This window comes from Vidua chalybeata, chromosome 4, assembly GCF_026979565.1.
Source record: "Vidua chalybeata isolate OUT-0048 chromosome 4, bVidCha1 merged haplotype, whole genome shotgun sequence".
In the NCBI taxonomy this organism is placed as follows: Eukaryota; Metazoa; Chordata; class Aves; order Passeriformes; family Viduidae; genus Vidua; species Vidua chalybeata.
This window is the reverse complement of record NC_071533.1, coordinates 8,737,119-8,765,061: the sequence shown is the minus strand read 5'-3', so window position 1 is coordinate 8,765,061 and position 27,943 is coordinate 8,737,119. Positions and strand designations below refer to the sequence as shown.

Here is a 27,943-nt window from a genome sequence, read left to right as displayed (position 1 = left end):
CAGACACTGAGCTAGAGATTGCTCTCTGCATTACTGCTGTGCCAGGGCTGAGTGCAGATTTCCAGCTCCCTGGAGCTGTGGTGTTTGCAACTTTAGAATGACTGAAGTCACCCTTCATATTGGCTTTAACTGAGGGAAAAATAGTCCTGACAGTGTGCTCTGAGAGTTGGTGACAATTTGTACGTTGTCACCAAAATATGTGGTGCCCGTTTTGCATTCGGGTTAGACACACTCAGCGAACACTGAAAGAAGAATTATAGCTTTGCAGTCATACACAGAATTATTTTGAGTAATACTGTGTCCATGGTACACGTGGTCACTTCACAGTTTGGTTTTGGATTGTTCTTTCCAAGCCTGAGGTTTCAATGTACCATGTATAAAACTGCCAGCAACCTCTTCTCATTGTATAAAGGGACTGTTTTTTTCATGCATGACGTTTTCTATTCATTCTTCTTAATGTGACATTTAACCTTCCCCTTATTCCATGGAAGGGTAGTTTGAGATGTAGATGTGTTAGAGGGAATGTGTTAGAGGCTTGGGGATTTTGGGCAAACTCCAGTGTTCTATGTCAGCTGGAGTATTTCTGGAAACATATATCCATGAAAAAGTGATGCCTAGAATGGGAAGTTTCTTGACTACAGCAGGTAATGTGACAATATCCAAGTACAGGCCTTCCTATAAACATTTACTGGCATGCATTTGTCTCCTCCAACATCTACAGTTTCACTAGTACACCATTGCTGTCTTTTAGAAGGTAATGCAGATATTATTGGTTCTTAAATGAGTGTTTAACTCAGAATACTGTTTTCTGTCAAAATATCTGATAATCTTTCATTCTGTATTGAGTTTTCTGATAGTTTTATTTTTCTTTTTGTGATAGGAAGTGGATTTGGAAGAAAGACTTCATGAGGTGGACCTTAGGAGTGATTTGGATATTCCTGATGTTCCTCCACCAACCGACAGCACTCCAGAAATCCTCAAGAGGGCTTTGTCAGGCTTATCTGCCAGGTAGAGTGAAAGAAAGAGATCTCAAATTTAACAGCTGGTGGCTATAATTCATATAAATTATGTTGCAGTTTTTATTCTTACAAATTGTACTGCAGTTTTAAGTTTCATATGGTAGATGTGAAAATTTCAAGGATAAATTGTTGCTGGATATTACTGATTTATTTATGCTTTGATAGTCCCTTCAGTGGAATATTTTTTTGCATACACCTGTGTTTACCCATTGCATGCTTTTCTAAGTGAACACAGTTTACATAAATATCTTCTGAGTCAGAGCATTGCAATAACATGGCCTAAAGAGTTTGAATTACAGAATGATTATTTCTGGAGGTTGTAATAAATTGATATCCTACCTCCAAGATTGAGAGGGGGATTGGCTTATGAATGAAAAGATGTGTAAATTCTAGAGATAAAGTTTGCTATATTTTTGTGACATTTCCACTTCTAAATAACTTGCTGTACAGTTAAATACATCATAGCTGATATTTCCATACTTTTTAAAGTAATGCTTTTTTTCCCCCCTGCTGTTTCTTTTCAAACTTAAGTTTCTACCTCCATCTTCCCAGGATCTTGATGGCCAACAAATGTGAGGGGATGTGTATGTGTACAGATAGACAGATAGTTGTGTGGACCTGCATATTCATGAAGGCTGTCAGATAAAGTTCCTTGTATAATTTTTATGCAGTCCCTTTACAATACCTGATCAGTCAAATGTTTTTGGGGCAAGCAAGTTTTTTTCACTGATGCAATGTAAGAGTATTTAGATGATAGATACCAAAAAACTACCTACTAAAATGAATATGGGTGTCATGTATACATTATGCTCAATATAACAAGTCAAGCAATATGCAGTGTATATTTTAGAAGCAACTTAGGTCTTGCAACGGTCAAAAGAAGGATCTCTAATCCAGACTATAATTAAAAACCTTCCAAATCCTTGTAAAAAATTGCTCTCCAGCAGATATTTCCAATAGCACTGTGAAATGAGTTTTTTGCCTTGTTCATTTTCTAATCTGTTGTCCGTTTATGTTATGTCCACGAGCTATAAGCAGATGTCATGTTTCAGGTTTTAAAAAGCGTGTTTCTAAACTGCACCAGCTGTGAGCAGAATGTGATATTCTCTATTGCCATCACACAGCAAGGAGTGTCTGTTTCAGAGTTCTGTCATTGTGTTAAATGTGTAAATCTTAGGTCTCCAGACTTGTTCCAAAGGGCATGGCGATACCTTAAAGCCTACAACTAAGAGATGCAGCTGAAACCTTTCCTGTTTCACAGGCTTGAAATTCTTTATTGGAGTGTTTGCACAAAGGATGCTTTGAATGAAAAATTACGTTCTTGGTGCTTTATGAATGCTGGAGTTGAAATTACTTGCCAGTTCAGTAGCCAGCAATCCCAGCAGAGTCATTGTTCATCATGTGAAACATGAGTGGGTTGCACTGTAACTTTCAGAAATATGGAGACTCCTTGTATTTGACCTTTGAAAGAAATAGTATCTATAACTTTCTAGCAGAGAGTTAGCATACAATAAACTTGCCAAGTGGCTTCCTAAATTCTGGAGCTTCTTGTCTTACTGAAGTTGTCTTTCCAGTGCTGTGCTTGCCAACATCCCCAAGATAACATGTGGTATTTTAACATTACTCATAAAGGAAGCTGAATTCTTCTGGAGGAGGTTTGCTCACTATGGATATGCCACCAGGGCCAAGTTGCTGCTGTGTATCCCATATCATAGAGCAGCATGAAACATGTTGTGATAAAGCCTCTTCTGCCTCTATTCTGATACTTAAGGCAAATCCAATTAGTGGCTGTAGCTGCCATTAACCTGTTAATGAGTCATATTCTAGAAAATCAAATTATTGAAGTTTACATTGGAACTGGAGTCTGATTTGAAACTAACACTGAACCAGGTGTTTCTCCTTATGAAGCAGTGAGACACAAGACTGATGCAAAGCAAAACATTAGGAAGAAGGTCTTCAGGCTATAGTAGGGGGCTTTGTGTTTAGCAGTAGCTTGTGATTAATGGCTTCAGCAAAAGTTTAGAGGAAATGGCCTCAAATTGTGCCAAAGGACGTTTAGGTTGGATGTTACAAAAATTTAATTTAGGAAAGAGGTTTGGAAGAGGTTTAATTTAGGAAAAAGGTCAAACATTGGAACAAACTGCCTGGGGAACTGGTGCAATCACCATCCCTGGATGGTGATGTGGCAGTCAGGGACGTGATTTAGTGATGGACTTGGCAGTGCTAGGCTAACAGTTGTACTCAACTATCTTAAATGTTTTTCCGGCTCAAATGATTCTATGACTCTGTAGTAACAGAAATTTTTATTCTGTTTTCCTTAGGTAGCCACTAGTAGCTACCAAGGTCTACAAGGACAAAAGAGTACAGCTAGTTTGACCCATCAACCCCAACTGTCACATATTCTCCTGTCCTAGTTCTAGTTCAATGCTCACAAAAGCATTGGACTGGTTCCAATAGATAGCTTTCTACTTGGCAAAAGAGCTACTTTGCTGTAGAAAGTTGGTGGTCACTTGTTCGGAGGTTTTGTTGTGTGTCTGTTACTCCTCAAGCAATCACTTGCTTTTTACCTTGCACCCTTTCTTGCATATGCCAGCCTTTGCATGGCTGGGCCCCCATCAGTCTTGCAGCTGACGTGATGCTTTATGAGGGTCCTGATGTATTTTCACAGCAGCTTCAATATGGGGTTGTACCAATTCATTGCAAATGACATTTGGCAGGGTTGAGGCAGCACACAGGAAGAAGAAAGGTGTCCAACTTTAATTTCTTTTACTGTGCAGTTGGATAGTTGCTTCATTCTGTGTTTCTTGCTATGCATTGATTAAACACAAAAACTTTTGCTTTTCTCACTGTTTCTAATATAGTTTAATCTCTAGTTAGCAGAGGAAATAGAATTCATTTTCATTTATAACTGCTTGCTTTTTTTTTAATAGGTGGAAAAATTGGTGGATTCGTGGAATTCTTTCTCTAGCTATGATTTTTGGTTTTTTTCTGATTATATATCTGGGATCATTTATGCTGATGCTTCTGGTAAGTTTATTTAAATGCATTCTTCTGTGCAAGAGTTATTTGATCTCTTCATTCATCATGCCTAAGCTGAAAGGAAACTGCATGGAAAATTCAGAGCTTTTGTCTTTTATTTCTGTAAATGCAAATACTTCTGAAAAACACTTGAGGGATTCAAAACTGGACCTTACAGATTAAGGATTTCTTATATACTGTTTGTTATTTTTTTTTTTTAAGGAATTAAATTAGCTCCAGGAAGTTCAATTGCTGTTGCCTTGCTAGTTTGTATCACCTACTGTTGCATGTTGAGGTTTGTTTTAAAAAGCCAACAAACAAAGATTAGACCAAAACCAATTCAAGAAAAACTCCAGACCCACTAATAACAGAAAAAATCTAAAAACAAAAAATTAAGACAGGTGCAATTTTGAGGCTAAGGAAAGTAGGCAGCCCTGGCCTCCTGTCTGCAACTGGTGCTGAAAGGCTTTCCTCAGACATGCTCCTTTAATTCTATATTTCTCTATGAGGCTTCATTTTGGCCTTGCATTTATCTCTAAGTTAGAGCTAGAGCCCTTTCTGAGGTACAGACAAAGTCCATTTTTAGGTCATGAAGTGAAATACTGGTGAGGATAACAATAAAAAAGTTAAAATAATCTTCATACATACTATATAGCAGGTCAATCTTTACTGCTTCTTTGCACCATTTTAATTGCTGGTATTTTTATGGAATGATGGTTTAACTATCTTTCCCAGTCTTAGCAAGGAACAGACAGAAATTTAGCTTTTAATATGCTGAAATTGGTTCTTCTAGGTAACTGCTTCTATTTTTGACTCTTAAGTTTGTTCAGGTATCAAAATTTTAAAACCTTTTTCTTGGTCTCCTATGAGGCAATTTTAGGATTGTATTTCTAAAAACATTTAGGTTGAAAAATACCTTTAAAATAATGGAGTTGAACTGTTAACCCAGCATTGCCAAGTCTACCACTAAACTATGTCCCCAAGTGCCTCATCTACACATCCTTTAAATATCTGCAGGGATTGTGATTCAACCACTGCCCTGGACAGCATCTTGCAATGCTTGACAGCCCTTTTGGTGAAGAAATTTTTGTTAATATCCAATCTAAACCTCTGCTTCCATCTAAACTGAGGTAATTTTTTAATTTGTTGCCTAGGAGAAGAGATCAACCCCTGTCTCCTAGCGCAGGGGACAGGGTAACAAGCTCAACAACTGGTCTTACCATTAAAGAGGCAAAGAAAGCATTAGTGACCTCAGCTTGTTCCTCATTCTTTGTCATGTGTTTTCTCCTGCATCCAACAAAGGATGGAGCTTCTCCTTAGCCCTACTTTTGCTTCTGATGTCTTTATAGAGGTGTTTTTTATTGTCTTTTATGGCAAGAGCCAGATTAAGTTCTCATTGGGCTTTGGCCCTTCTACTTTTCTTCCTGCATAACCTCACAACATCATTGTAGTCATTCTGAGTCACCTGCTCCTTCTTCCAAAGGTCATAAAATCTAGTGTCTTGAGAGACTGGAATGCTATTTCACCATCATTATGGTCTGCATGGTCTACAGTTTCTACACCTGAATTAGTCTGTTAATATTTCCTGTTTTCAGATGAATGACATAACAAACTACTAATTCATTGTCTTGTTCATGGAGGATTTTCTTTTCTGTGTGTAAAAAAAAACAACAAAAAAAAAAGCCCTTTTAAAGAGCAGGTTGTTGTAAAAAGATTTATTTTTTCCCTGCCATCCTTCCTTTAGTTGTCAGTTACATTTGAGAATTATGATTATGAACTAAAAGGAACTAATTAATTTGCAGGGTGATTTTGTGTATTCATGGGCAAGCTGTTAAGACATGAACCAAAAATTAATCAAAGTTAGTAGAGAATTGTAATAGAGTTTCTCTTTTGTGCCATGAAGCAAAAAGTCTGTCTTCTATTATAATGAGCTGGTAATTAAGTTGAAATTTGAGACTACATAAAAGGAGAATGGAGGGAAAAAACAGTCTTGCTCATGAATTATTTAATTTGACTGGAATAAAATAGCTTGTATTTATATAACAGTTGTCATGTTAAAACCAAATCTCAATACTGGGACTGAAAATGCTCGGAGACTTGTAGGAAGAGTAATCCAGTGAGCTTTGACGGACAAGATCCGAGACTGCTCTAAAGAGCTGGGATGTATGTTCTGCATTTACTGGCTACTTGGGTAACAGGCTTCCATGGCTTGGACCCTGGTGCCCTGTTCTGCTGTAAAGTGCAGTCCTGTAATGCTGCTCTTGCCTGTAGTAGCATTTAAGTTTTGTAAGGCTGGCCAAGCGGAAGAAAGAGCACAAGATAGGGGAACTTCAAAATGAACTCACTGAGGTGGTGTAGACTTTGAATCTGCGTTCATGGGTTGAGCAAGATGAAATGCACTGATGCGCACAGGCGGTAAAGGGGTGCTGCGAAGCCCTGCGTGCTGACACGTGCCAGCTGCGCGGGCAGGTTCGTGCTCCGGCCCCTGCACGGCATTACCTGTGGACTGAATTTGGCAATTCCATGTGTCTGGATAGGGTGATCCGCTGAGATGCTGCGGATTGGACAGACGTGGCAGAGTCCTTTGAAACCCAGAGGCCCTGTGAGGCCGGCAACACAGGGAAGCAGTGAGGTCAGCAAAACAAAATGAAGGCGTGGGAGGGTGTGACATTCAGGCCCGAGTTAGATGAGCTTTGTGTCTAATCATAAAGGCTAATTGCCCTTAATGAGATGCTTGCAAGTGAAATACCTAGGTGTCCTGTGTTGCACAGCTAGTTTTTTTCCATTGGGCCCAGAAAATATTTCTAGAATTAAATGTAAAGGTAAAACTTAGCCAAAAGAAATAAGAGTTTTCTTTACAGGAGATACTTCTGACCTGCTGCTATCAAGCTGTTTTAATGCAGAAAGATCAGGAGCCTTCTCTTGTTTCACAAGTATATTCTTGAAGCTAGCCCAATGTGGGTTTTTTTTTTTCCTTCATGTACAGTGCTTTGGAGAGTTTTTAAAGTTTTAAATGGAGCTTAGTTTTTCCTTGGATTTGATTTGAAGCTGTTTTCTGAGTGTAATTTGACTTCAGAATGTTTTCCCTTAATGCAGGCTGCAGTGCTCCTTACTGCCTGTAAGAAACAACTGCAGCATATTTACAAAGTTTTTATTTCTTTTATTTTAGGTCTTAAGCATCCAAGTGAAGTGTTACCATGAAATCATTACTATTGGTTACAGAGTCTACCACTCATATGATTTACCATGGTTTAGATCCCTCAGCTGGTGAGTAGCAACCCAGAACATCAATAAACCAGGATGTGATACTTAAATCATCTCCTTCCTCACCTGTTTTGGTGGAATGACAGCTTTGTGGGTCATGTGCAGACATAAAACTTGACTTATGTCTCTAATACAGAATTTTGCAGTTGTATTCCCCCTGTGAACTTGGACAAATCAGTTGGCATTTTAATACTTATTTTTTTAACTTGTTATAAATAAATCCTTGTTTGTTTGTTTTGTTTTTAAGAATTGCATTTAACAGATACTGTCTTATTAAAATAACTGTTAGATGTTGCGTATTGCAGGTACTTTTTGCTGTGTGTGAACTACTTCTTCTATGGAGAGACTGTAGCTGATTACTTTGCTACATTTGTGCAAAGAAGAGAACAGCTGCAATTCCTCATTCGTTACCACAGATTTATATCTTTTGCACTCTATTTAACAGGTAAGTGCAAGAAATCACAAAAATGAAAGAACTTCGTGCTGCATTTACTCATTTAATTTCAAAATATTAATTTTTCCCCATAATAATTTAAAATATTAGTTGTTCCCCAACATTATGCACTTCTGGTTTCTTTTTCCTCTTAATGCTTGAGGAAATTGAACGTTTTTCCTGTGAAAAGATGAGTACAAATTTTGCATTCACTGAGAAGAAGAAAGCAGCCTAAACAAGGGGATGATCTTGAGACAGTTGAGATAATAGTGCTCAAAATAGGTTGGCAAGCATTAATTTTGATTGCTGAAGAACTGGTGCTATTTTGGCAGGCTGTAGAGATTACTTCTGTGTGTAGTTGCTGTACTGGGTTGATTCTTTACTGTGTAAGTGTTCTCCTAGGTCTCCAGTAATAGGATTTACTAATATATTTTCTAACTGATTAGTCAAAATGCCTGAGTCTTAATTTTGTCTGCAAGATATTCAGATACTTTCCTCATGGAAAAATTTCCTCCCTGTCCAAATAAAAACTTTTAAAAAGGCTTTTTTTCTAGGAACATGAGACACAAGTTGGTACTTTTTTGGGGTATTGCTTTGTGAATGTGAAAATATGTTTTTTCAGCAATGCAGTGTAGCATTAAATTAGCTGAAGACTCAGATTGGTCTAAGGGACAGGGGCCTGCTATGCTACAAATATTTCTAAAGTATACTGAGAAATCTGATCTTTGTGATGATCTGTCAGTTTTTCTTTTGTTGTTGTTGTTTTTTTTTTTTTTTCTTAAACCAAATAGAAATTCTGCTCAGTGCTTAGATCACAAACTTGAAACCAGCTTTGCAGAACTTGACCTTTTTCAGCTGGCTTTGGCTTGGGGAAACTAGCTTAAATAATGCCTTGTGAGCCGGTGAGGGGAGACATGAGACAAGCCAAGCATGAGCAAAAGGAGGAGGCAGAGCATAGCAGAGCCCCCTGGCGTTGACATTGTGAGGTCACTTAGGGGCTATCTCCAGGATTCAGGGTCTTTTGAGGGCCTCTGGCACCCTGTTGATGCAGGAAGTTGCCATAGGAGAGATGCAGCACTCAGCCACCATTCTTTTTGGTCAACTGAATTCTCAAACATCTGTGCTTCACACTTGCATCGCCTGCAGTCATATGCCTGTCTGGGGGAAAGGGGCAAGTTGGTCTTTTCCTTTCATTTATTTCTGTTAATTATTCAAAACTAGTTTGTTGATCTGGCTTTCAAGTGGTTTTTAAAAGAGATCATCACTCTAATGTTGGCTAAAACTTGATGTCCACAATGTGACCTTGTGTGTGCCTAGAGGGTTGTTCTTTACTGATGGTTTACTATGGATGTTCTTTACTGATGCTAGCTAAAGCATAGTTCTTTACTATGTTAACTGAATGATAGTCTTGTATGAGAATAACTCTATATGTACTTTGAATATAAGCCAACACTTCTAGCAGCAGAGGGATTAAAAACTGCTTCAAACTGGTATATCACAGTTCAATGTCATTAAATATAAGAAGGTACAAACTGCACTTGCTTTGTTTTACAGGATTCTGCATGTTTGTTTTGAGTTTAGTGAAGAAACATTATCGTCTGCAGTTTTACATGGTGTGTATTACCCACTTTGCTGTGCTCATTCACGTTACGAATGCCACTAGAAACAGTCATGTCCACATGCTCATAAAATAGTTCAGAAGAGCGGTGTGGAAAGTGTACTTAAATTGAGAGTAGCATGAAATCAAGTCATGCTGGACTGTATCTGTTCACCTTCCAGACGATGATTGTTATATCCCAGGATGTGGCCACTCGGTCAGTACAAGCTGTCCTTGGTGAGGCCTTGTGCATGTCCAACATGATATGTTTCCCTTAGTGACAGGCTGATATGAAAGAGGTTGTTGGAGAAGGGGGATGCATCTCCCTGACGGGTCTGAAGCCAAACAGTACAGCATTGTGTGGAAAATGGTTCTTGTGACTCAAATGTTGCTTTCTAGAGGCCCCACTGAAGTACCATGAAGGGTCTTGATCTTAACCCCTATGTGAAATATTTATTCTGTGACATTTCACAGCTGTTCTGGTCTTTTGCTCTGCAGTGTCTCAATAGATCATTGATGTATTAAAAGAAACCAGCATTCTCATCTCTCATATTTGTCCACCTAATTGTCAACATAGTAGCTAAGCAACAGCATGAACCTTTTTCTTATGTGTATCTTATACATTGAAAACTAATTCTGTAACATTACAGGTTAAAACCAAAGCAAACACCCCACTGACAACGCCCCACCTCCCACGTCTATGTAGGAATGATTAGAAATCACAGGGAAACAGCAGTGCAGTACAAATCCTGTCTTGAAAGAACTTGAGCAATCAGGGCATTGCACAATTTAAAGATTTCCTAAAGCTCTGGTAATGCAGTTAACCCTTCTGTTTCTGCACTGCTTTAGGTAGCATTTTGCCATTGAGGACCCCCAGTTCTAGACCAGGACTTAACTGAGCCTTATAATAACATGTAAAATAATTTTTTACTCAAAATAATATACCCTGTTTGTAGGAGAGTTTACCTGACAGTGAGATGCAGTTTTTCTAGCCTTTCTCTTCTAATCTGAAAAAAAAAAAAAAAAACCCTCCTCATCTTCAGATTGGCACAACCTAAATATATTAACTTGCCATGATTTTTTTTTCCTTTTTCCTCTTCTGGAAAGAAGGTGAAAATGTGTAGTGTCAGTCACATGACTTGGCGTCTTCCCAGAAAACATGAAAATGTGGCTACCCAGGAATTGTAACAAAAAGGAGTGAAGCTATATATCTACTGTGTGGCAACACAGTGTTTAGGAGGAAGAGGAGAGTCTATCCCATCCCTGGAAGTGTCCAAAGCCAAGCTGGATGGGGCCCTGAGCAACCCGATGTAGTGGAAGGTGTCCCTGCCTGTGGTGAGGAGATTGGAACTATGTGATCTTTAAGGTCCTTTCCAACCAAACAGCTCCATTATTCTAGTAGCGTAGGCATTTGGGCTTAGGTGGTGTTCCAATGTCACTGTAGGAACGCTAAAAACTTTGCTGCAGAGCTGCATTAATTAACCAGCAGGTAATCTTTCCAGTGACCTTCTGTAATTTCTTGTAGCCTCCCCCCCACCCTACCTACCCCTCCCCACACACCTTTTAAGGCTTCTCAAGTTGTCCTATCTGGAAGTAGAGTCTGGCTGCCATATGTAAACACATGTGATAAGAGAATTAAAGAAGTAGGATATTTTGAGTGTAAATGGCTCAGACATTTAGAGTGCTTAAGTTTGGTATATCATGAGAAAACTACCAGTTCTTGATTTAAAAGTGTTTGGAAAATAAAATTTATTGCAGAATCTTTACTGGTAACCTGTTAGGAAACCACTTTATTGTACACTGGCTCTACAGATTAAACATCAAGTACATACAGTTGTACTGAACTAAATGATTGTTTAAATGACCATGCCCTTAAAAACAAACACTTCATTTTTTGCCAATCCTGGGAATTTTCATGTTTCATAAGTGTATTCTGTTATGAGTGAGATCCACATATGTGTAACAGTACTCTTTCATGAGTAGTTCCTTGCCATTTTATTGTTACAGTTCTAACATGTCTGTTATATGTATATACAGAATATCACATTGCTCAAACTTCTTTGCTGCTTTCATGCCAGAGGTGTATGTCTTATTAAATCAGGTGTTAAAACTGCATGTTAAAAAATTCTGGGTGGAGGTAAGTGATGAAGAGACCTGCTGAAGTTTCAGAACTTGCTTCAGAAAGCCAGCTCACTTGTGATATACTGTATGCACACATCTCTTGCATTATCACTAGAACTGGTCTTCCCAGGGAGCTCCTCAGTAGCTCCTGTAGCTGATGTGCCAGGATTTATGGAGGTCTATGGGTCGGTGTTTTCACTAACTGTTGTGTTGTTGCATTGTTAACAGTTCGCATGGACTCATGTCACTTTGCTGATCACTGTAACTCAATCTCATCTTGTCATCCAAAATCTCTTTGAAGGCATGATCTGGTAAGGGGACAGTAACAAACTGATTTGTACCTCTATTGTATTGAAAGGTTGGTTCTTTTGCATAGATCTGGTTAGGGAATAATTGTGGGAACAGTTAAGCAGGACAAATTATAGGAGTATTAATGTCTAATTGGAAGGGAAATCAGAGGAGTTGGGAGTGGAGGTAAAGCATACAGGAGAGGAAGGAGAAACTGCTTTCTCAAGATTGACAGAAACAAGTCTGATAGTTTTGAACAATCACTTCATTTACTTGCAGGGAATAGGATTGATTGCATGCTAGGTCAAATAGTTTCCACAGAAACAATGAATATCCAGTAATTCTTTTGCAATTACTTGGGAGCTTCGAGTTGCTCAGAGCTACTGAAGTTGGAACATTTAATTTGAAGTCCCCAATCTGGCCATGTTCCCTGTAGCCTGTCCTGTTCAAATAAATTTTAAGAGTACTTAAAATATTTTAAGACTTTTAATCTTGGTTATGGTTGGGCAACATTTGTGCCCCATTTTCAGTAATACATTAAATTTTGGCAATGCAGTTAAACTTGATTATGTAAAGCCACTCCTCAGAAAGCGGGTGTGTTTTCCTACCCCTTCTTCAGGGACAAGGTAAATTTCAAGTTGAGAAAGAAGGAAGAAGCATGTGGAAGATGGTTTGTGTTCTTCCAAGGACATAATGCTGTATGTTCTCCTCTTCCTGATATATGTACATCTGTAGAGATTATTGCAGACAAGGCACACTTACAGTCAGAAAGAAAGCCCAAAGCCTTTGACAAAGTTTCTATATACAAATACTTTTCATAGTGATTATGTTCATGTGTCAAAAACTGAACCTAGTTGCTTTGCTAGCCTATTATTTCTTATTGCCACTCTTGCTAGACAATTCAGCAGGAGATCAAAAAGTATGACTTTTAGCTTATTAATACATCCCTGCTTTGAAAAGGAGGGGAAAAAACCCAGAGCTTAATAGACTTGCATAACAACTTCAGATGCAGTCTGCATGCAAAGAGCACTTAAAAAGCTGGTCCAAATTGACAAGGGGTGGGGGGGAAAGGAAAGCTGTTTTTTAAAAATTTAGCTGTCATTTAAACTTTTTGAGTAATTTGCTTGTTTTGATATTACCAAAAACATTAACATGTTTATAACTGTTGATTTCCTCTTACCTGTGGTACCAGTCTTTAAGCCTCATAGGAAAAAGCCAGCCTCTTCATGTTTTAAGCTCATGCACGAAAATAACACTTTAACTTGAACTAACATGAATCTGTTATGATCTAGTTTGCCTGAAGACTAAAACCAGTATAGCTAAGTGTGGTTTTCATGGGGGAACAACGCAAACACATTGAGACATAATTCCTTCCAAATACTGCAGAAAAATTTCCCAGAAAGAAATCTGGCTCTTTCAGTTTTTGTCTGGTGTTTAGGTTCAGGCAGTTTTTCTCTGTGAAACTTTTAATGTCTTTCTCTAGGTTTCTGGTTCCAATTTCAAGTGTTATATGCAATGACATTACCGCTTATATTTTTGGATTCTTCTTTGGCAGAACTCCATTAATTAAGGTAGGTGCTTAGCCACTTCCTTGCTAACAAGCTTTTATAATTTATATCCATTTTGTTACTTGTTCAAAAACATGTTAATGGAAAAAAATACTTTACACTGTACTGCATGATTCACATCTTTGCTAAAAAAGCCCAAACTGACTATCCTGTTCTTGAAAATTTGTATATGGGAAACTGGGATTAATGTGAATGTGATATTGGCATTACAGGATAATACAGTTTGAGCCTATTGCATCATCATTTATAATTGCATTATTTTTGAATTTCAGATGCAGGTTTGGCTGCATACTTACTGAACAGAAACTTTTTTGAAATAAGCCACTAGGTCATATATACCTGCTCCTCTTGTTGACTGAGAAGGGCTCAAGCATGAATCTTCCTATTCTGGTAGAATATACAAGACCCCACAGAAAGCCATGAATTATTTTCATGATGTCGCCATGTTAACTTTTGAGGATTTAGTTGGTTCTGATACTTAAATGCTCTTAAATTGAAAATGTGATAGGATTTGGTGACAGCTTGGCACACTGGTCTCTCTAGTTATTTGCTGTATTAGTTATCCAGTCTGTCTACAGAAAGCTGTTCCCTCCTGAGGGGCATCCCCAGCAGTGGTTGTGTCACACACAGATTTCTGGCACTGTCTAAATGGGCACTTGCTTGCAGAGCTCTCCAACAGAGCTGAGGTGTGATCATGCAGGTCTCTCAGTCTTTTGCTTGAAGGGAGTTCAGCTGCTTAATCTGGGTCAGATGCAGCCAGAGGCCAGCAGCAACCTCCAGACAGCAACAGCAGATGGGATGGGAGCTCTCCCTTCCCTCAAACTGGCCACTGGCACCCACCAAAGTGTGGCTTTTCCCCACCTTGCCTGGAACAGGTTGTGGCCATACTCTTCTATTTATCACATTCGGTGGCTGCAGCTGCTGACATTCAGTATTTCACACAAACCTTTGAAAAGCAAAGTAAGAGGTTAATTTCACAAACAAGATCAAGAAATACAGTAAAATAGGGTGCAATGGTTTAACTGATGAACTAACACTATCTCTTTTGTGCCTAGCTGTCTCCCAAGAAGACCTGGGAAGGGTTCATTGGAGGCTTCTTTTCCACTGTTGTATTTGGATTTATTGTAAGTAAGCAAAGGACACTTATAGAACCAAAGAATGGTCATGTTTGGAAGGGACCTTTAAGATCATCTCATTACAATTCCCCTTCCATGGACAGGAATACCTTCCACTACCCTGGATTGCTCAGAGCCCATCTAACCTGGTCTTTGAACACTTCCAGGCACATGGGAATTTCCTTGTATAGAATCAGTCTTCATATTTTTACTTGAAATAACCAAATTTATCACTAATTTTATCTCAAACTCCTGAAAGCCTCAGGGTTAGGGTGTTTTTTTGCCTAGAGAATTCTGCCAATTCATAACTAGCTGGAAAGGGTAGGCAAGGTTTTAACTTCTACTGAAGAGATCATATTGACCATTTTCTACCATTTCTGTTACAGTGTCTGGAATATTTTTATCTATTAGTTGCATCCCTATTTTGAAATTGAAGTTTATCAATAGCATTATTTATGCCTGTGAAGTAGTCCTTCTGTCTTACATGCTTTATAATGATATTTCTCCTGGAAAACAATTTACTCTAATGATATGCACAGATGATAATACCAGCATAATTGTTGTGATAAGTAATTTGTCAGTAAGTTCAGCAGAACTCATAACAGCCAAACTTAGTAGAGGAGATATTCAAGTTTTAATGGATAAGTGAACTGCCAAAAACTTATGAGTGGATGACATTTTCTGATTTTATAATGCAGAAGATAACTACATAGAAATCTGAGAGATAGAAAAAGGAAAATAATTTGGGAAATCATCACTAAGCTCATGGAACATCTGCCTTGTTGAGGCATTCTCTAGTTTAAGCAGGCTGATTTTTCTCCATTCTGTGTTTATTGGAAAGATTTTTATTACCCTGAGGTTGTGCTGATAAAGCCATTTACTATGTTTTTTGAATGCAATAACAAATGCCTAATTTAGGAGTTCTTGTTTTGCTTTTTAGTTTTCCTATTTTTTGGCTCAACATCAATACTTTGTCTGCCCTGTGGAATACAACAGTGAAACCAACAGATTTGTGACAGAGTGTGAACCTTCAGAGCTCTTCCAAATGAAGAAGTACTCCGTGCCACCATTGCTTCAGGCTGTGTTGGGATGGGTAAGAGAAAAAAAACAGGCTTTGGTTAAAAATCAAATAATGCTTCCCAGCTTAAATGTGTTTCCAAATCATTTTAGAAGGGTATCTGAATGCTGGTAAAGCTTAACCTTAAGAACTGAATCAATACTATGAGCCCCTCCATTGCTCATACAGGGGATGTGGTCACCCAATCAGAATCACCTCTGGAGTCACCTGAGGGAACCTGCCTGTGTTCTTGAGGGCTGTGTTCTCTTCGTGCTGCGTGTGGATGCCACTTAAGCATTTTGCAAACTTATTTTTGAAGAGCAGCCTTTGAATTTTTTGTGGGAAGTGGACAAAGGCTTGTTATGGCCTGAATTAGTTGCAAGCTGAAGTAAGCCTGTAGAACTTCATTCTCTTTTCGGCTAGTGTGTAACTGCTGTTAGGATTGGCGTTTTACTCTTTTCACTACACAGAATCCTGTGTGCTAGTGCCATTACTTCCAGGCTGTGCGAAAAAGTACTACCAGCAATAGTTACGTGTAATGTACTCTCCAAACTCTTTAAATATGTAAGCTAAAAATGCCTACAATCAAATGTATTGAAACACAGTGTTAATTATTTTTCTTGTAGGAAACGGTGAATATGTACCCCTTTCAGATGCACAGCTTTGCACTGTCAACATTTGCCTCATTAATTGGGCCATTTGGAGGATTCTTTGCTAGTGGATTTAAAAGAGCATTCAAAATCAAGGTAGGTAATGAATCCTGCAAGTCTCTAAGCTTTCTTTTGTTTTTCTTTTTGGATTAGATAAATTGGTGGGTTAGGAGTTAAAAGTTTTTTAAATCCTTCATTGTAGTTGTGTTTCTACTAAGTTGCAACAATGTTTTGGCTGGTTTTTAGTATCAGAAGCAGGACTTAGTTTTATCAGATGTGTGTGTGTGCGTGATATTCTTCAAACTTTGCATAGTCAGCATGTGACTTCAATGCTGGAAATCTAAGGATAATTTGGTTACATAGTTTGGATGATAATTGCTCTTCCAAATCATGCTGCAGAAGTGGTTTAGACAAGCAAGATGTGAGATATTATACTTGACATGAAGGGCAATCTGTAGACACCTCAGAAGTGCTGACAGTGGTTTACCCTTCAGATTTTGGCTGGCTGATTTTTACCAGTGGCGTTGGTGTCACAGGCAGATGCTGGTGTGTCAGGCTCACCAAAGCATGAGATGTTTGGCTACCTTTGCCAAACATCTGCCTGGTAACAGGAGTGTGTACTGGCAAATTATATGACCTGCTACCCTTTGTTTATTGCAAGGTGTGCGCTGTCGCTTGTGGCAATGCTGTCCTTGGCTGGTATTAAATGGCAGCAGGAGTATGGCAAGAGGGCAGCCCCAAATTTCTCCCGACCTTCTTTATGTCTTGGTAGGACTGCTGTAATTCTTACCCTCTTGCTTGTTGTTGTTCATGTTGTTGTTCTGTATGTCCACCAAGCTGGCATGTGCTTTGCACAGAAGTGTGTAAACCTCTCTGCTTGTGCTGAACTCCTGTACATGTGCTTGTACTTAGCCCTCTTTCTCATGCTGATCCCAGCAGCTTGCCCAGCACTTTGCTGGCCACAGCACTCTTGTACAGTCACACAGCAAAAGACTGTGTGAAGAAGGAATTTGGGATGAAAAAAATGCTGCTGAAAAGCAGCACTCTATGCTTAAAGTAGAACATTAAAAAGTAGATTCATTTTAAAACTTCTGGGCCCCAAAGTGATGACTTAAGGACTGTCGGAAGTCAGGGATATTGTGGAATTGCTGCTGAAGGCAGTGCACTCCATGCCTGCCCCACACTGGGCAGGACTAGTTAAACCTGCTGGCAGTCACCCCGCATGACTAAGGTCAGGGTTTTCACTCAGAGAGGACACGAGTGAGTGTGGCTGACAGAAAGGATGTCTGAAGGGATTTTGATTGATAAAGCTGTTCCATAGTCAAGCTAGGTAACACAAAGGTAGTGCATCAAGCTTTGTTTGCATCAGAAATAGTTTTTTTTTTTTAAGTAAGTGATCATTTAAGTAGTGATCATTTTTTCACAGTATGTTCTTTTTATTCTGTTAGATAAATTTATATTGCTTGCACATATTATGTTTTTTAACTATGGTAGAGGATAAAGCAAAAAAGGTCTTAAAGAGGAGAATGATATTCTGCAGAAGCAAGAAACAACAGCCAGCAGCTTAAGAGGTTTGCTACAAAATGACGTGTGTGTAGGCACACAAGTGTTCTCAGTACTGGCATACCTGCACCTGACCTACTACTGTCCTCTTATGCCAAACTGTGGACAAATTGCTGCTTCTCTTCTTTTTCTTCTCACCCCTTGGCTTGCCTTTGCAGTTAAAAACTCCTTTAGCAAAGGAGCCTCTTGCTAACTTTTGGCTCCAGGCAGTGAAACCATGGCTTACTTGCAGCCCTAATGTGCTGCTGCCAAGTGATAACATCATATGTCTGTTTTATGGGAACCACTGACCATCTTTTCTTTTCTTCTTTCCCCTTCTTGTCCTTCACACCCAAAAGGATTTTGCAGACACAATCCCCGGGCATGGTGGGATAATGGATCGCTTTGATTGTCAGTACTTGATGGCCACTTTTGTTCATGTCTATATCACGAGTTTCATAAGGTATGGACTTGTTACAATATTAACTACAGAAGCATGCACAGGAGCTGTGTCATAATGAATGCATAGGAGTTATGTTAGAATAGCAGAGATTGCAGGTTGCTAAATAGGATTTATCCAGTCACTTCAAGTACAGGACTATTAAGAAAACAATGTCCCTGCCTAGGATTTGTGTCAGGTTCAAACTATGCCTGAATGTTTCTGTGACTGCTGTTGAAGGTAACCTGTGTACCTGAAATACAAGAAAGTTTTGTGTAGCAGCCTATCAGAAGTTTTACTAGAATTTACTGATTACAGAAAGGTGTAGGATGGGGTTTCAGGCAGGAGGGTTGTGCAGCATCTCTGCTGCACAGAGCAGCTTTCCCTGTGTGGTTCCTAAAGAAGGAAGTAGGTTTGAGAGACCACAGTTGTTCCCATGAGTTTCAATATTTCTCAGTTTCTTGGCTTGGGATTTTCTGTTAAATATGAAAATGCTATAGTTCAAGAAAGGAGACAACTTCCTAAAATATTGCTCATCTTCCCTGAACCACACCATCACTTTCAAGATGAAATAATGGGAATCACAATTCTCTTATAAACAGACATTTTAGTTGCTGAGGCAGGGGTGGTTCAAGGGGCTAAATCAAGACATGCCCTTAGTTTCATAAATGCATATGGTTAAATAATTATTAGATACCTTATCAGCAACAGATTCTTTGCCTTATATTTGGTTCATCTTAGAAGTAGATTTTAAGTGGCTAGCTAAAAATGAGTCTGATATTTAGAAAACCTTGGTTTAATTTGCAGTTTTCTTTACTGACTTGGCCAATTTCCCATTTAGTTCGGTAGTACATAGCTTATCTGGCAGGCAACAGATACTAAATAAAGATCTGCTAATAAAAAAATTGATGACAGTGTTAAAAGATGAATCAAGGAATCTTACTTGTCATAAGCCTTCTTAATATCCCCATTTGACAGCAAATAGAAATGCTTTTTAGTTTCTGTTTATATTTAGCTAAGAGTATGCTGGCCTGTGCATCCTGAGGAGACAGACTGGGAGAAATCTGTAATTGGTGTCCTCAAGAAAGGGAAGGCATTGCTTGGGCAGCAAGAAGAAATCTAAAAGACTCATTAGAGCTGAGATCACTAAAAAAAAATTATTTTATTCTTTTTTTCATTGACAGGGGTCCAAATCCAAGCAAATTACTGAAACAGCTGTTGATACTTCAGCCTGAACAACAATTAAGTGTGTATAAAACCCTGAAATCTCACCTCGTTGAAAAAGGGATCTTGCAGCCATCTCTAAGAGGGTAGCTTGTCAAAACAGAGGACTAGAAGAAAACTCCATCTACCAGAAGCCTGTGGAAAAACATTGCAAAAATGCACATCAATAATGGCTAAAGGAAGAGTAGTTTCTAGTCTGGAAGAGGTGAATATTTCCTGATATGAATGTGTATGCTATGACTTCCTACTAGCACACTAAATATTTCTTACTCCTAAAATAATTCAAATGCTTAGAAAATAATGGTACACATGCTGTGTGTTTTAGTTCCTGAGATGGATGGGAGCAGTTGTTCTTCAGCACTCAGCCTAACAGTTTGTATTTAAGAAAAAAAATTATGAAATTCACTCTAAGTTTCTAATGAATTATTTAAAGCTGTGTATCTTAGCAATACCTTTTTGGTCTCCAATGGTTAATGAAGTGTAAACACATCAGGGAGGCAGTAACTTCTGTATAGGCTGTTGCCGAAATTATTATTGGCCAGAAAACACTTGTTAGCCTGGTCAAAGAAGTAGTTCAAGCCTGCTGTATCATACTACCTGTATTTACTTAGTTGTTATGAAGATTAAACCTAGCTCTGTTTTTAATTTAACAGCTTTCCTATTAAACCATTTCATGCTTTCAAGAGAAAAGGACATTTATGGAAATACAGCTGGGCATTGAAATACAGTTGGATAGTTTGGACTGTGGAGCTGCTTTTTTTTTGTTGTTGTTAACATTACACATCATACACAAGTGTGTACCTCCAGGAGTAGAGATTACCTGAGCAAACAGAATTATTCAGCCCAATAAACAGATCAGGGAGAATCTAAAGCTTAAGTCCCTAGTTTCCATGGCCAGGTCATTGTCTGAAGACAGTAATTCAAGCCTTATTCCCTGTGCCTCCTAACTGCTTTGTAGAATTGGGATATTTCTTTCCTTTTAAAAGCACTTTGAGGTCCTAAGTAAAAAGTGAGGTTTAAGTGTGTTACTCAGTGAAGGCAGAAACTTTTATCTCATGAATGTGCACAGTGCAAGATAGGATGTGTGGTTCTTCTGCTGTGTGTTATTTATTAAGAAGATCCTCAAGTAAGCTTGGGTAACCACAGAGGGGTTTGAATGGAGAATTTTTATAGAAAGCAGCTATTCTCTAGACTTAGTGGGATATATGAGGAGAATTAATGCTCTATTATTCTCAATCCTAGTTGTTTTACAACTTTTTTCATCATGTAACATGTCTTGATGCAAATAAAAATATGACCTTTTTTTGAAATGACAAAAATTACTGCTGTACAAACAGAAAGCACAAATGCCAATTTTGTTTTCATATACTGTAAATTGATACAATTTCATTTTTCCAACTAACTGTAAATAAGTTTCTCCACATACAGATGCTGTATCTATGTGTGTATATAAATTATTAGAAGATGTATGTATATATATTAAAGATTAAAATTTAAATGGTTGGTGCTACTTGAGGATACAACCATGGAGAAAATCACTTGGGTGAGTGATAAGATGTATAAGTAGAATTCAAACTGCTTTTTATTGAACAGCACGTAGCTGAGACCACTGTGTGTTCTGTTTTGCACCTGGGCTTGTACAGCTTGTGTATGGAAAGGCAGCTCCTTGTACATTCAACAAAATCCAGTTCTAAAGTAATTCCTGTTGATGTCAAATATTGACAGAATTTAAATTATGTCTGACTTGGAGATTGTAGTACTGTACTGAAGGAACACTCCAAGAGGTGAAAAACATCACCAGCTGCTTGTCCATCAGCTCTGCAAACTTGGCTTATTAGTTGGAGGGGACTGAAGTTCAGCCCTCACTCCGGATACAGCATAACCTGAAGTTAAAAGGTATCACAGCTACCTTTGGAAAGGTGATTTAAAAAGAAGGGAAGAGAAAATGTGAAGGAAACCAAAGTAGAATATCTTCAAAACTAGCTTCTAGATGAGGCTTTGGTTACGTATGGGACTCGGATATATGTTATGATAAAATGCAGCCATACTGGAGCTAGTATATCTTTATCCTGGGTATTAAAAAAAAAATCTAAATATTTAAAAATTATATAGAGATTATATATGTTAAAGGATAATTGTTACTTCAGAAACTTGAAATTTTTAGTGTAATTTTATAGCATGTACAATAAGGAAGTTAAAATATATTTTAGTATTTAATACAACAGAGCATTTGAAATTAATTGCTGTCTGTGTGCACAATAGAAAATTCAACACTGCAATTCTGCTTTTCAGTGTTAACATGAAGATGGGATCACCTGTGAACTCACTCATCAATTTTCTAGGTAGAGTAATAGCTTCCTTCTGGTTTAGGCTTGGTGTAAATATGACTTAGCAGGATCTGTTACTGTGAAGTGACATTTATGCTTGGTTACTATAAAGAGAATTTATCACACTGGCTACTTCTGTTAGTTCAAGCATTGCAGCACGATCAACAAGGAAGTTAACTTTTTACACCAGTGATTCTTTTCACTTGCACTTTTGTCCCAAGTGTCTATAATTACCTGCTGACCAAAAAAGAAAAATGTATATTCTGTAAATATTGTAAATGGTATGAGCATTTAATGTCAGTTTTAGTCTGACTGTTTCAATCTTTCATTGAAGCAGGTGTTGTAAAAAAAATAAAATTGGGACAGAAGTCCTCTTGTCTTTTATTTCCTATAGCATGTATCATGGGTGGAATTTTTCTTAACAAGAATTTATATTCCTTTGATTCCTTACATTTGTGTACTTAATAGAAAGTCTGCTATTAATTTCCAACCTTTTGTCCCTCCAGACTTCAGACCATCTGTATCTGTTGCTGAAAATTGTACAATGTGCCTCATGTCCAAAGATATGCAAGCTTGTCATCTTTTCCTAAAGGTGCTCACTCCAACTATACTGATATAGACCTATCACTATTCACTATTTGTGGTGCTGATGGGGTGGCAGCTGGCAGCTACCTCTCCCTGCTTTACTGTTCCTTCCCTTTTAAGTCTTGGATTTGAGGCCCTTCACCTCCTCTAGCCTCAAACAAGCCAGGTAAAAAAATGCATCTTATTTCTAAATTACACAGAATGTAATACCTGTTAAACACTCACCCTCAGCCAACTGGATGTGTGCTGGGCACCTCCTTGGGTTTTAGGAAACTTATGAAGAAGCATAGAGCTTTCCTGTGGTCTGTGTCTGCTTCCTAATGGTCTTCTGAGGAAAGCAAGGGGAAAATTAGCAGTGAGTTTTCTCCTGCTAGACAGATAATGTTTGGGGCTGTTACTCACACAGAATCCTTTTGTCTAGCTGGTACTACTACCTAAGTTGAAATTTCCCTTTATCTTGCAAGTAGTTTCCCAATTATAAAATGGATATTCAGTTCCTTGTTTAGCAATTTCAAATTGCGTGAACTTTAGCCTGAGTCCTGTATCTGACAGGATGCCAGAAACAGGTGGGAATGTGTCACCCATAAACACACACCAAATTTAGGTTGGAAAATACCCTCAACATGATCGAGCCTAGCCATTAGCCCAGCACCCCAAGTCCTCCATTAATGTACAGCTGAGTATTACAGGCACTGGGATTTGTTCATTGGATGCATACTTCACCCTGACTTCTCAACACTCATGTTTGTTCCTTGGTGAATTAAAGGGACACGTTTTGATCCCTAAAGGAACAGGTGACAAAGATTGGTATGATAAGGATTTTGTTAGCATACACATGCCCTTTGCAAGTGATTGTGTAAAGGCAACATATTTTCACAGGGAAGTCAAGGTTTGGCCCTCTTTAATTGCCACCAAGTGACTTGCACTTGTCTGTGTCAAGGTGCAATAGAAGCAATTTGCTTCCTCAAGCGGGTGCTGCTCCCATGTGAAGTGACTGGGCCAGTTGTCCCCAGCTCAGCAGGAGCTTGAGTTTTGAGCTAGTCCCATGCAGTTTTCAGAGCAAGAGGCTGGATTTTCACTTCTGCTGTTGGGACCCTGCTCTTTGATTGCAGGAAGTGAAATCTGCTATCTGGCAGATATTATGCACACCTCTAAAGAAAACATATCGAGAGCTCTTATTGCCCAGTAGTGGCTTATATTACCTAACTGGGGCTTATCATTGGAGGTTGTATGTACTTGAAGGGTGTGTATAGCTCTGCATACTTTGACCTTGTTTCTGATGTGACAAACTGATACAAGCATAGGCTGTTCCAGGATGGAGCAAGCTCTGCCAGACTCCATGTTGTGTCATGTCCAGCTGCACAAAACAAGTTTCTGACTTCAGATGGAAGCAAACTTACAAGATCATGTCTGTTGGTTCAGCTGGTCCCATGGACACCAAGGATGAGCCAGCCACATCCTTGAGTCCAGTGTTGTCCAAGTGAGGGCAAGCCTGTCCCAGCCATCACAGAGAGCAGCACTGGCCAGGCTAGCTCAGTGCCACCACACCCACAAGCACTGGCCATGCACCACCCACTCCTTCCTGGGAAGAGCCCCCGGTGCCTGGAGTGCAGGCAGGAGCTTGTCTGATGTCCACACAGCCCCTTTGTGACAGATCTCCCCTGTCCCTGGCATGGAGGCAACAACAGTCCCTGTTCAGGAGAGTACTCAGGGCTGTGTGCAGAGCATTCTTTGGCAACCTCCGGTGAGTGCCCTGCTCCCAGCGCCAGGCAGGTGCCTGGAGATGGCTGCTCTGAGCCTCAGCAGTGTCCTCTCAGAGAGTGACACGGGGAAGCACAGCAGGGATGGATGCAGAGCCAGTGCCTCAGGCATCTGGCTGTCCCCAGGCCATCCTGCTGCCAGACTGTTCTTGGCCACGTCTTTGTGACACCAGTCTGTGATTCCTCTTCAGACACGCTATAATTAGATCTGTTTTATCTGTTTTACAACATATATTTTGCAAATAGACTGTGTTTTATATGTATTTGGGTGTAATATGTTATAATTTTTCTTAAAAAAAACCTGTCAGTTTAGCCCAATTACCTGAGTTATGTGCATAAAAAATATTGATTCAAAACCAAAAATAATGGTTTTATATGGTCTCTTTTCTCTTCCATTAAACACCTGCACTGGGAATAGAATCAGGTGCCAGGGCTTTGTGATGAGGGGCTGCAGCATGCCCAGAGACCACTGTAACACCGCAGGGCCCCGCTCCGGCTGTGGGGGGATTGAAGGAGCGCAGAGCCCTGGGGTGCCCACTCTCAGGAGAGCACTTCCCGCAGGAGGCTGCATCTCTCCTGGAGCCCCTGGCAGCTCTGCAGCAGAGTGTCAAAGACAGACATGGAGAGCCGTGCTAAGAATGCCAACTCCCAGATGCACAGGACTCTGCTGAGCCTGGACTGGATGTGCCAGGTGAGGGACAGGGCAGGAGGGACAGGCCAGCTGTGAGATGGGGCTACACAGAGCTGGGCTTGCTGGCACTGTGAGGGATGCTGTGCCAAGGCAGCTGCCTCCATCCCACTCCTCTTCCTTCCTGGAAGGGGCACAAAGGCAGCCAGAGGCAGCACCTCTGGAGACCCAGCCCCAGACCTCACCCCTCAATGGGGACGGGCTGCCACTGCTTCCATGGAGCTCTCAGCATGGCTCTCAGCACCCAAGCATCCTGCCAAGCAAGAAGAGCCCTCCTCAGTGGCTGCAATGGAATGGCCAGGCCTGGCCCCAGCACAGGGCTCTGAGGAGAAATGCCACCCTGCCATGGCAGCAGGAGACACTGAAAGAGAACTCCCACAGCAGGAAGAGCAGCTTCCAACCCTGACATGGATGCAGGTCTTGATGGGCTGATGACAGCCTGGCCATCCCGCTGTCAGACTACTCTTGGCCGTGGCTTTGTGAGACCAGCCTATGATTCCCCTTCAGACAGACTATGATTAGATCTGTTTCATATTTTTACTACAAATACTTCACAAATAAAATTTATTGCACATATCTATTTAGTAAAACTGTCAATTTACCCAATTCATCTGAGTTGTGTGTATACAAAAAATTGGTTCAAGCCCAAAAAGCTGAAATAAAGTACAGTTTTAAATTTCACAGGGTATTTTTATTACCTCTAAGCAGGTGACGGCTCCTGCAGGCATCAGAACCATCTGTCTTATAGTTCTTATATCTGCTTAAGGTGTAAGAACTGAGGGATAAAATGGTTTTGTAACATTTCTTCTGTCTGCCACGGAAGATGTGCACAGGCAGCGGGGCCTGGGTTCAGGTGCCAGGGCTTTGTGATGAGGGGCTGCAGCGTGCCCAGAGACCACTGTGACACTGCGAGGCCTTACCTTGGCCTGGGGGACTGAAGGAGCGCAGAGCCCTGAGGTGCCCGCTCTCAGGAGAGCACTTCCCACAGGAGGCTGCATCTCCCCTGGGGCCCCTGGCAGCTCTGCAGCAGAGTGTCAAAGACAGACATGGAGAGCCGTGCTAAGAATGCCAGCTCCCAGACGCACAGGCCTCTGCTGAGCCTGGACTGGATGCGCCAGGTGAGGGACAGGGCAGGAGGGACAGGCCGGTCGTGGGGCTGCATGGAGCTGCCTGGGGGCTCGGGGCAGGGTTTGCTGGCACTGTGAGGGATGCTGTGCCAAGGCAGCTGCCTCCATCCCACTCTTCCTCCTCCTCATGGTCTTGCTTCCCAAGGGTGCGTCACAAGTAGCCAGAGGCAGCGCCTCTGGAGAACCAGGCCCAGGCCTTGTCCCTCCATGGGGACAGGCTCAGACCGCTCCTCCGCCCACAGAGCTCTCAGGATGGAGGGGGCTCCCCAGCCATCACGTAAAACAAGTGGAAGCCTTTGCAAGGGCTGGAGAAAACTGGCCAGGCCCATCCCAGGTGCAGGGCTCCACAGGGGAATGCTATCCTGCCACGGCAGCAGGACAGCCTGAAGGAAAAAAAGCCCCCAAAGCAGGAAGGCAAGGAGCAGCTTGCCTCCCTGACATGGTCTTGGTAGCTCCATGGCAGACCCAGGCGGGTGACTGCCACAGACAGGACAGGATGGGACAGGGGGATGAACCTCTGACCAGGGCCAGCTGCTGCACTGCACCACTGCAGCCCCATCAGCTTCCACAGCACTGTTCCAGCAGCTGCTGCTGCCAGGTCTCCAGCAGGTACTTCCTGGGGGAAGCCAGGTGACCTTTACAAATAACAGAATCACTGAATCACACAGAATCACGAATATTAGGATTGGAAGGGATCTCAGGAAACAGTCCAGTCCAACACCCTGGCAAGGCATGGTCACCTTGAGCAGGTTACACACATAAAAGTGTGGTGACTTTGGAACGTCTCCAGAGGGGGATACTCCACAAACCTCCCTGGATAGCCTATTCCAGGGCTCTGCCACCTCAGTGTAAAGAAGTTCTTACTCAAGCTGGGGAAGAACTCCTCAAGAAATACCCCTCTCTCCTTTCTCACCTTCCAGGGAACCACAATTCTCAACCTTGGGCAGCCATTGCCAACAGGCCTGGAGGGGTTGGAAGCCATTTCGAGCAAGCAGAAGGTGCTGCAGTGGCTTGAAGTCCATGTTCCCAGTGATCCAGAGACCTTGGCCAAGGAAGATGAGGACTGTGAAAACAAGATTGACAAGGAGCAGGCCCATGAGATATTGGAAGAGGACACCACATCTCCAGTGCCCTCAGACATGTGGGAAGACAGCAGCCATAGCCATGAGTCCCGAGACATGTCAGAAGTGTACAGTGACCAAGAGCTGTTTCAACGGGAAGAGGATGAGAGCACAGCAGCAAAAGGAGAGGCTATCAGCAAAGTGCAGAGCACATCTCCTGCCCTGGCTGGTTCCATGGACACCAAGGATGAGCCCTCCATCTCCCCAGCTCGAGCATCACAGCAGCAAGGGGAGGCCGGTCGCGCCACACCCACAAGCACTGGCCATGCACCATCTGCTTCTTCCTGGAAAGTGCCCTTAGTGCCAGGAGTGCAGGCAGGAGCTTGCCTGTTGCCCTCACAGTCCCCTGGGGACAGATCTTCCCTCACAGCCAGTCATGCCACAGTGCAACAGCAGCGACAGTCCCTGTTCAGGAGGGCACTCAGGGCTGTGTGCAGGGCTTTCCTTGGCACCCGCCGCCCACGGGAGCAGGAGCAGCAGTGCCCTGCTCCCAGCGCCAGGCAGGTACCTGGAGACAGCTGCTCTAAGCCTCAGCAGTGTCCTCTGAGAGAGTGACACGGGGAAACACAGCAGGGATGGATGCAGGGCCAGTGCCTCAGGCATCTGGCTGTCCCCAGGCCATCCTGCTGCCAGATTGTTCTTGGCCATGTCTTCGTGAGACCAGTCTGTGATTCCCCTTGAGACATTATGATTAGATCTAGTTCATTTTTATCACACACATTTTGCAAATAGACCGTGTTTTATATGTACTTGTATATAATATGTTATAATTTTTCTTCAATAAAACTGTCAGTTTAGCCCAATTAACTAAGTTGTGTATGTACAAAAAATTGGTTCAACACAAAAAGCTGAGAAAAAGTACAGTTTTAAATTTCAGAGGGTACTTTCATTACTTCTAAGCAGGTGATGGCTCCTGCAGGCGTCAGAACCATCTGTCTTATAGTTCTTATATCTGCTTAAGAAAGACCTCCTGCAGCAGGAGGGCAAGGAGCAGCTCTTG

At 40.9% G+C, this 27,943-nt stretch overlaps 2 protein-coding genes across 2 annotated transcripts; both read left to right on the top strand.

Annotated features, from left to right (window-relative positions):
- The first annotated feature begins 892 nt into the window (after window positions 1-892).
- CDS1 (CDP-diacylglycerol synthase 1) lies at window positions 893-22,053 on the top strand. Its single transcript, XM_053941443.1, has 12 exons — window positions 893-1,008; window positions 3,950-4,046; window positions 7,207-7,304; window positions 7,607-7,746; window positions 9,289-9,347; window positions 11,681-11,763; window positions 13,224-13,311; window positions 14,364-14,432; window positions 15,364-15,516; window positions 16,107-16,226; window positions 18,032-18,135; window positions 19,296-22,053. The coding sequence occupies exons 2-12, from the start codon at window positions 3,990-3,992 to the stop codon at window positions 19,423-19,425; spliced, it is 1,101 nt and encodes a 366-aa protein (XP_053797418.1). The 5' UTR covers window positions 893-1,008; window positions 3,950-3,989; the 3' UTR covers window positions 19,426-22,053.
- A 3,361-nt stretch (window positions 22,054-25,414) lies between these two features.
- Window positions 25,415-27,724, top strand: LOC128787367 (uncharacterized). The gene is made up of 2 exons (XM_053941442.1): window positions 25,415-25,813; window positions 26,743-27,724. The coding sequence occupies exons 1-2, from the start codon at window positions 25,742-25,744 to the stop codon at window positions 27,496-27,498; spliced, it is 828 nt and encodes a 275-aa protein (XP_053797417.1). The 5' UTR covers window positions 25,415-25,741; the 3' UTR covers window positions 27,499-27,724.
- The last annotated feature ends 219 nt before the right edge of the window (window positions 27,725-27,943 follow it).

Coding starts and splice junctions, on each gene's coding strand:
- CDS1 (XM_053941443.1), top strand. CDS start 3,990: ATGATTTTTGGTTTTTTTCTGATTATATATCTGGGATCATTTATGCTG. Junction 7,747..9,288: donor TTTTGCACTCTATTTAACAG/GTAAGTGCAAGA, acceptor TTTGTTTTACAG/GATTCTGCATGTTTGTTTTG. Junction 15,517..16,106: donor TTCAGGCTGTGTTGGGATGG/GTAAGAGAAAAA, acceptor TTTTTCTTGTAG/GAAACGGTGAATATGTACCC.
- LOC128787367 (XM_053941442.1), top strand. CDS start 25,742: ATGGAGAGCCGTGCTAAGAATGCCAGCTCCCAGACGCACAGGCCTCTG. Junction 25,814..26,742: donor GCCTGGACTGGATGCGCCAG/GTGAGGGACAGG, acceptor CTCACCTTCCAG/GGAACCACAATTCTCAACCT.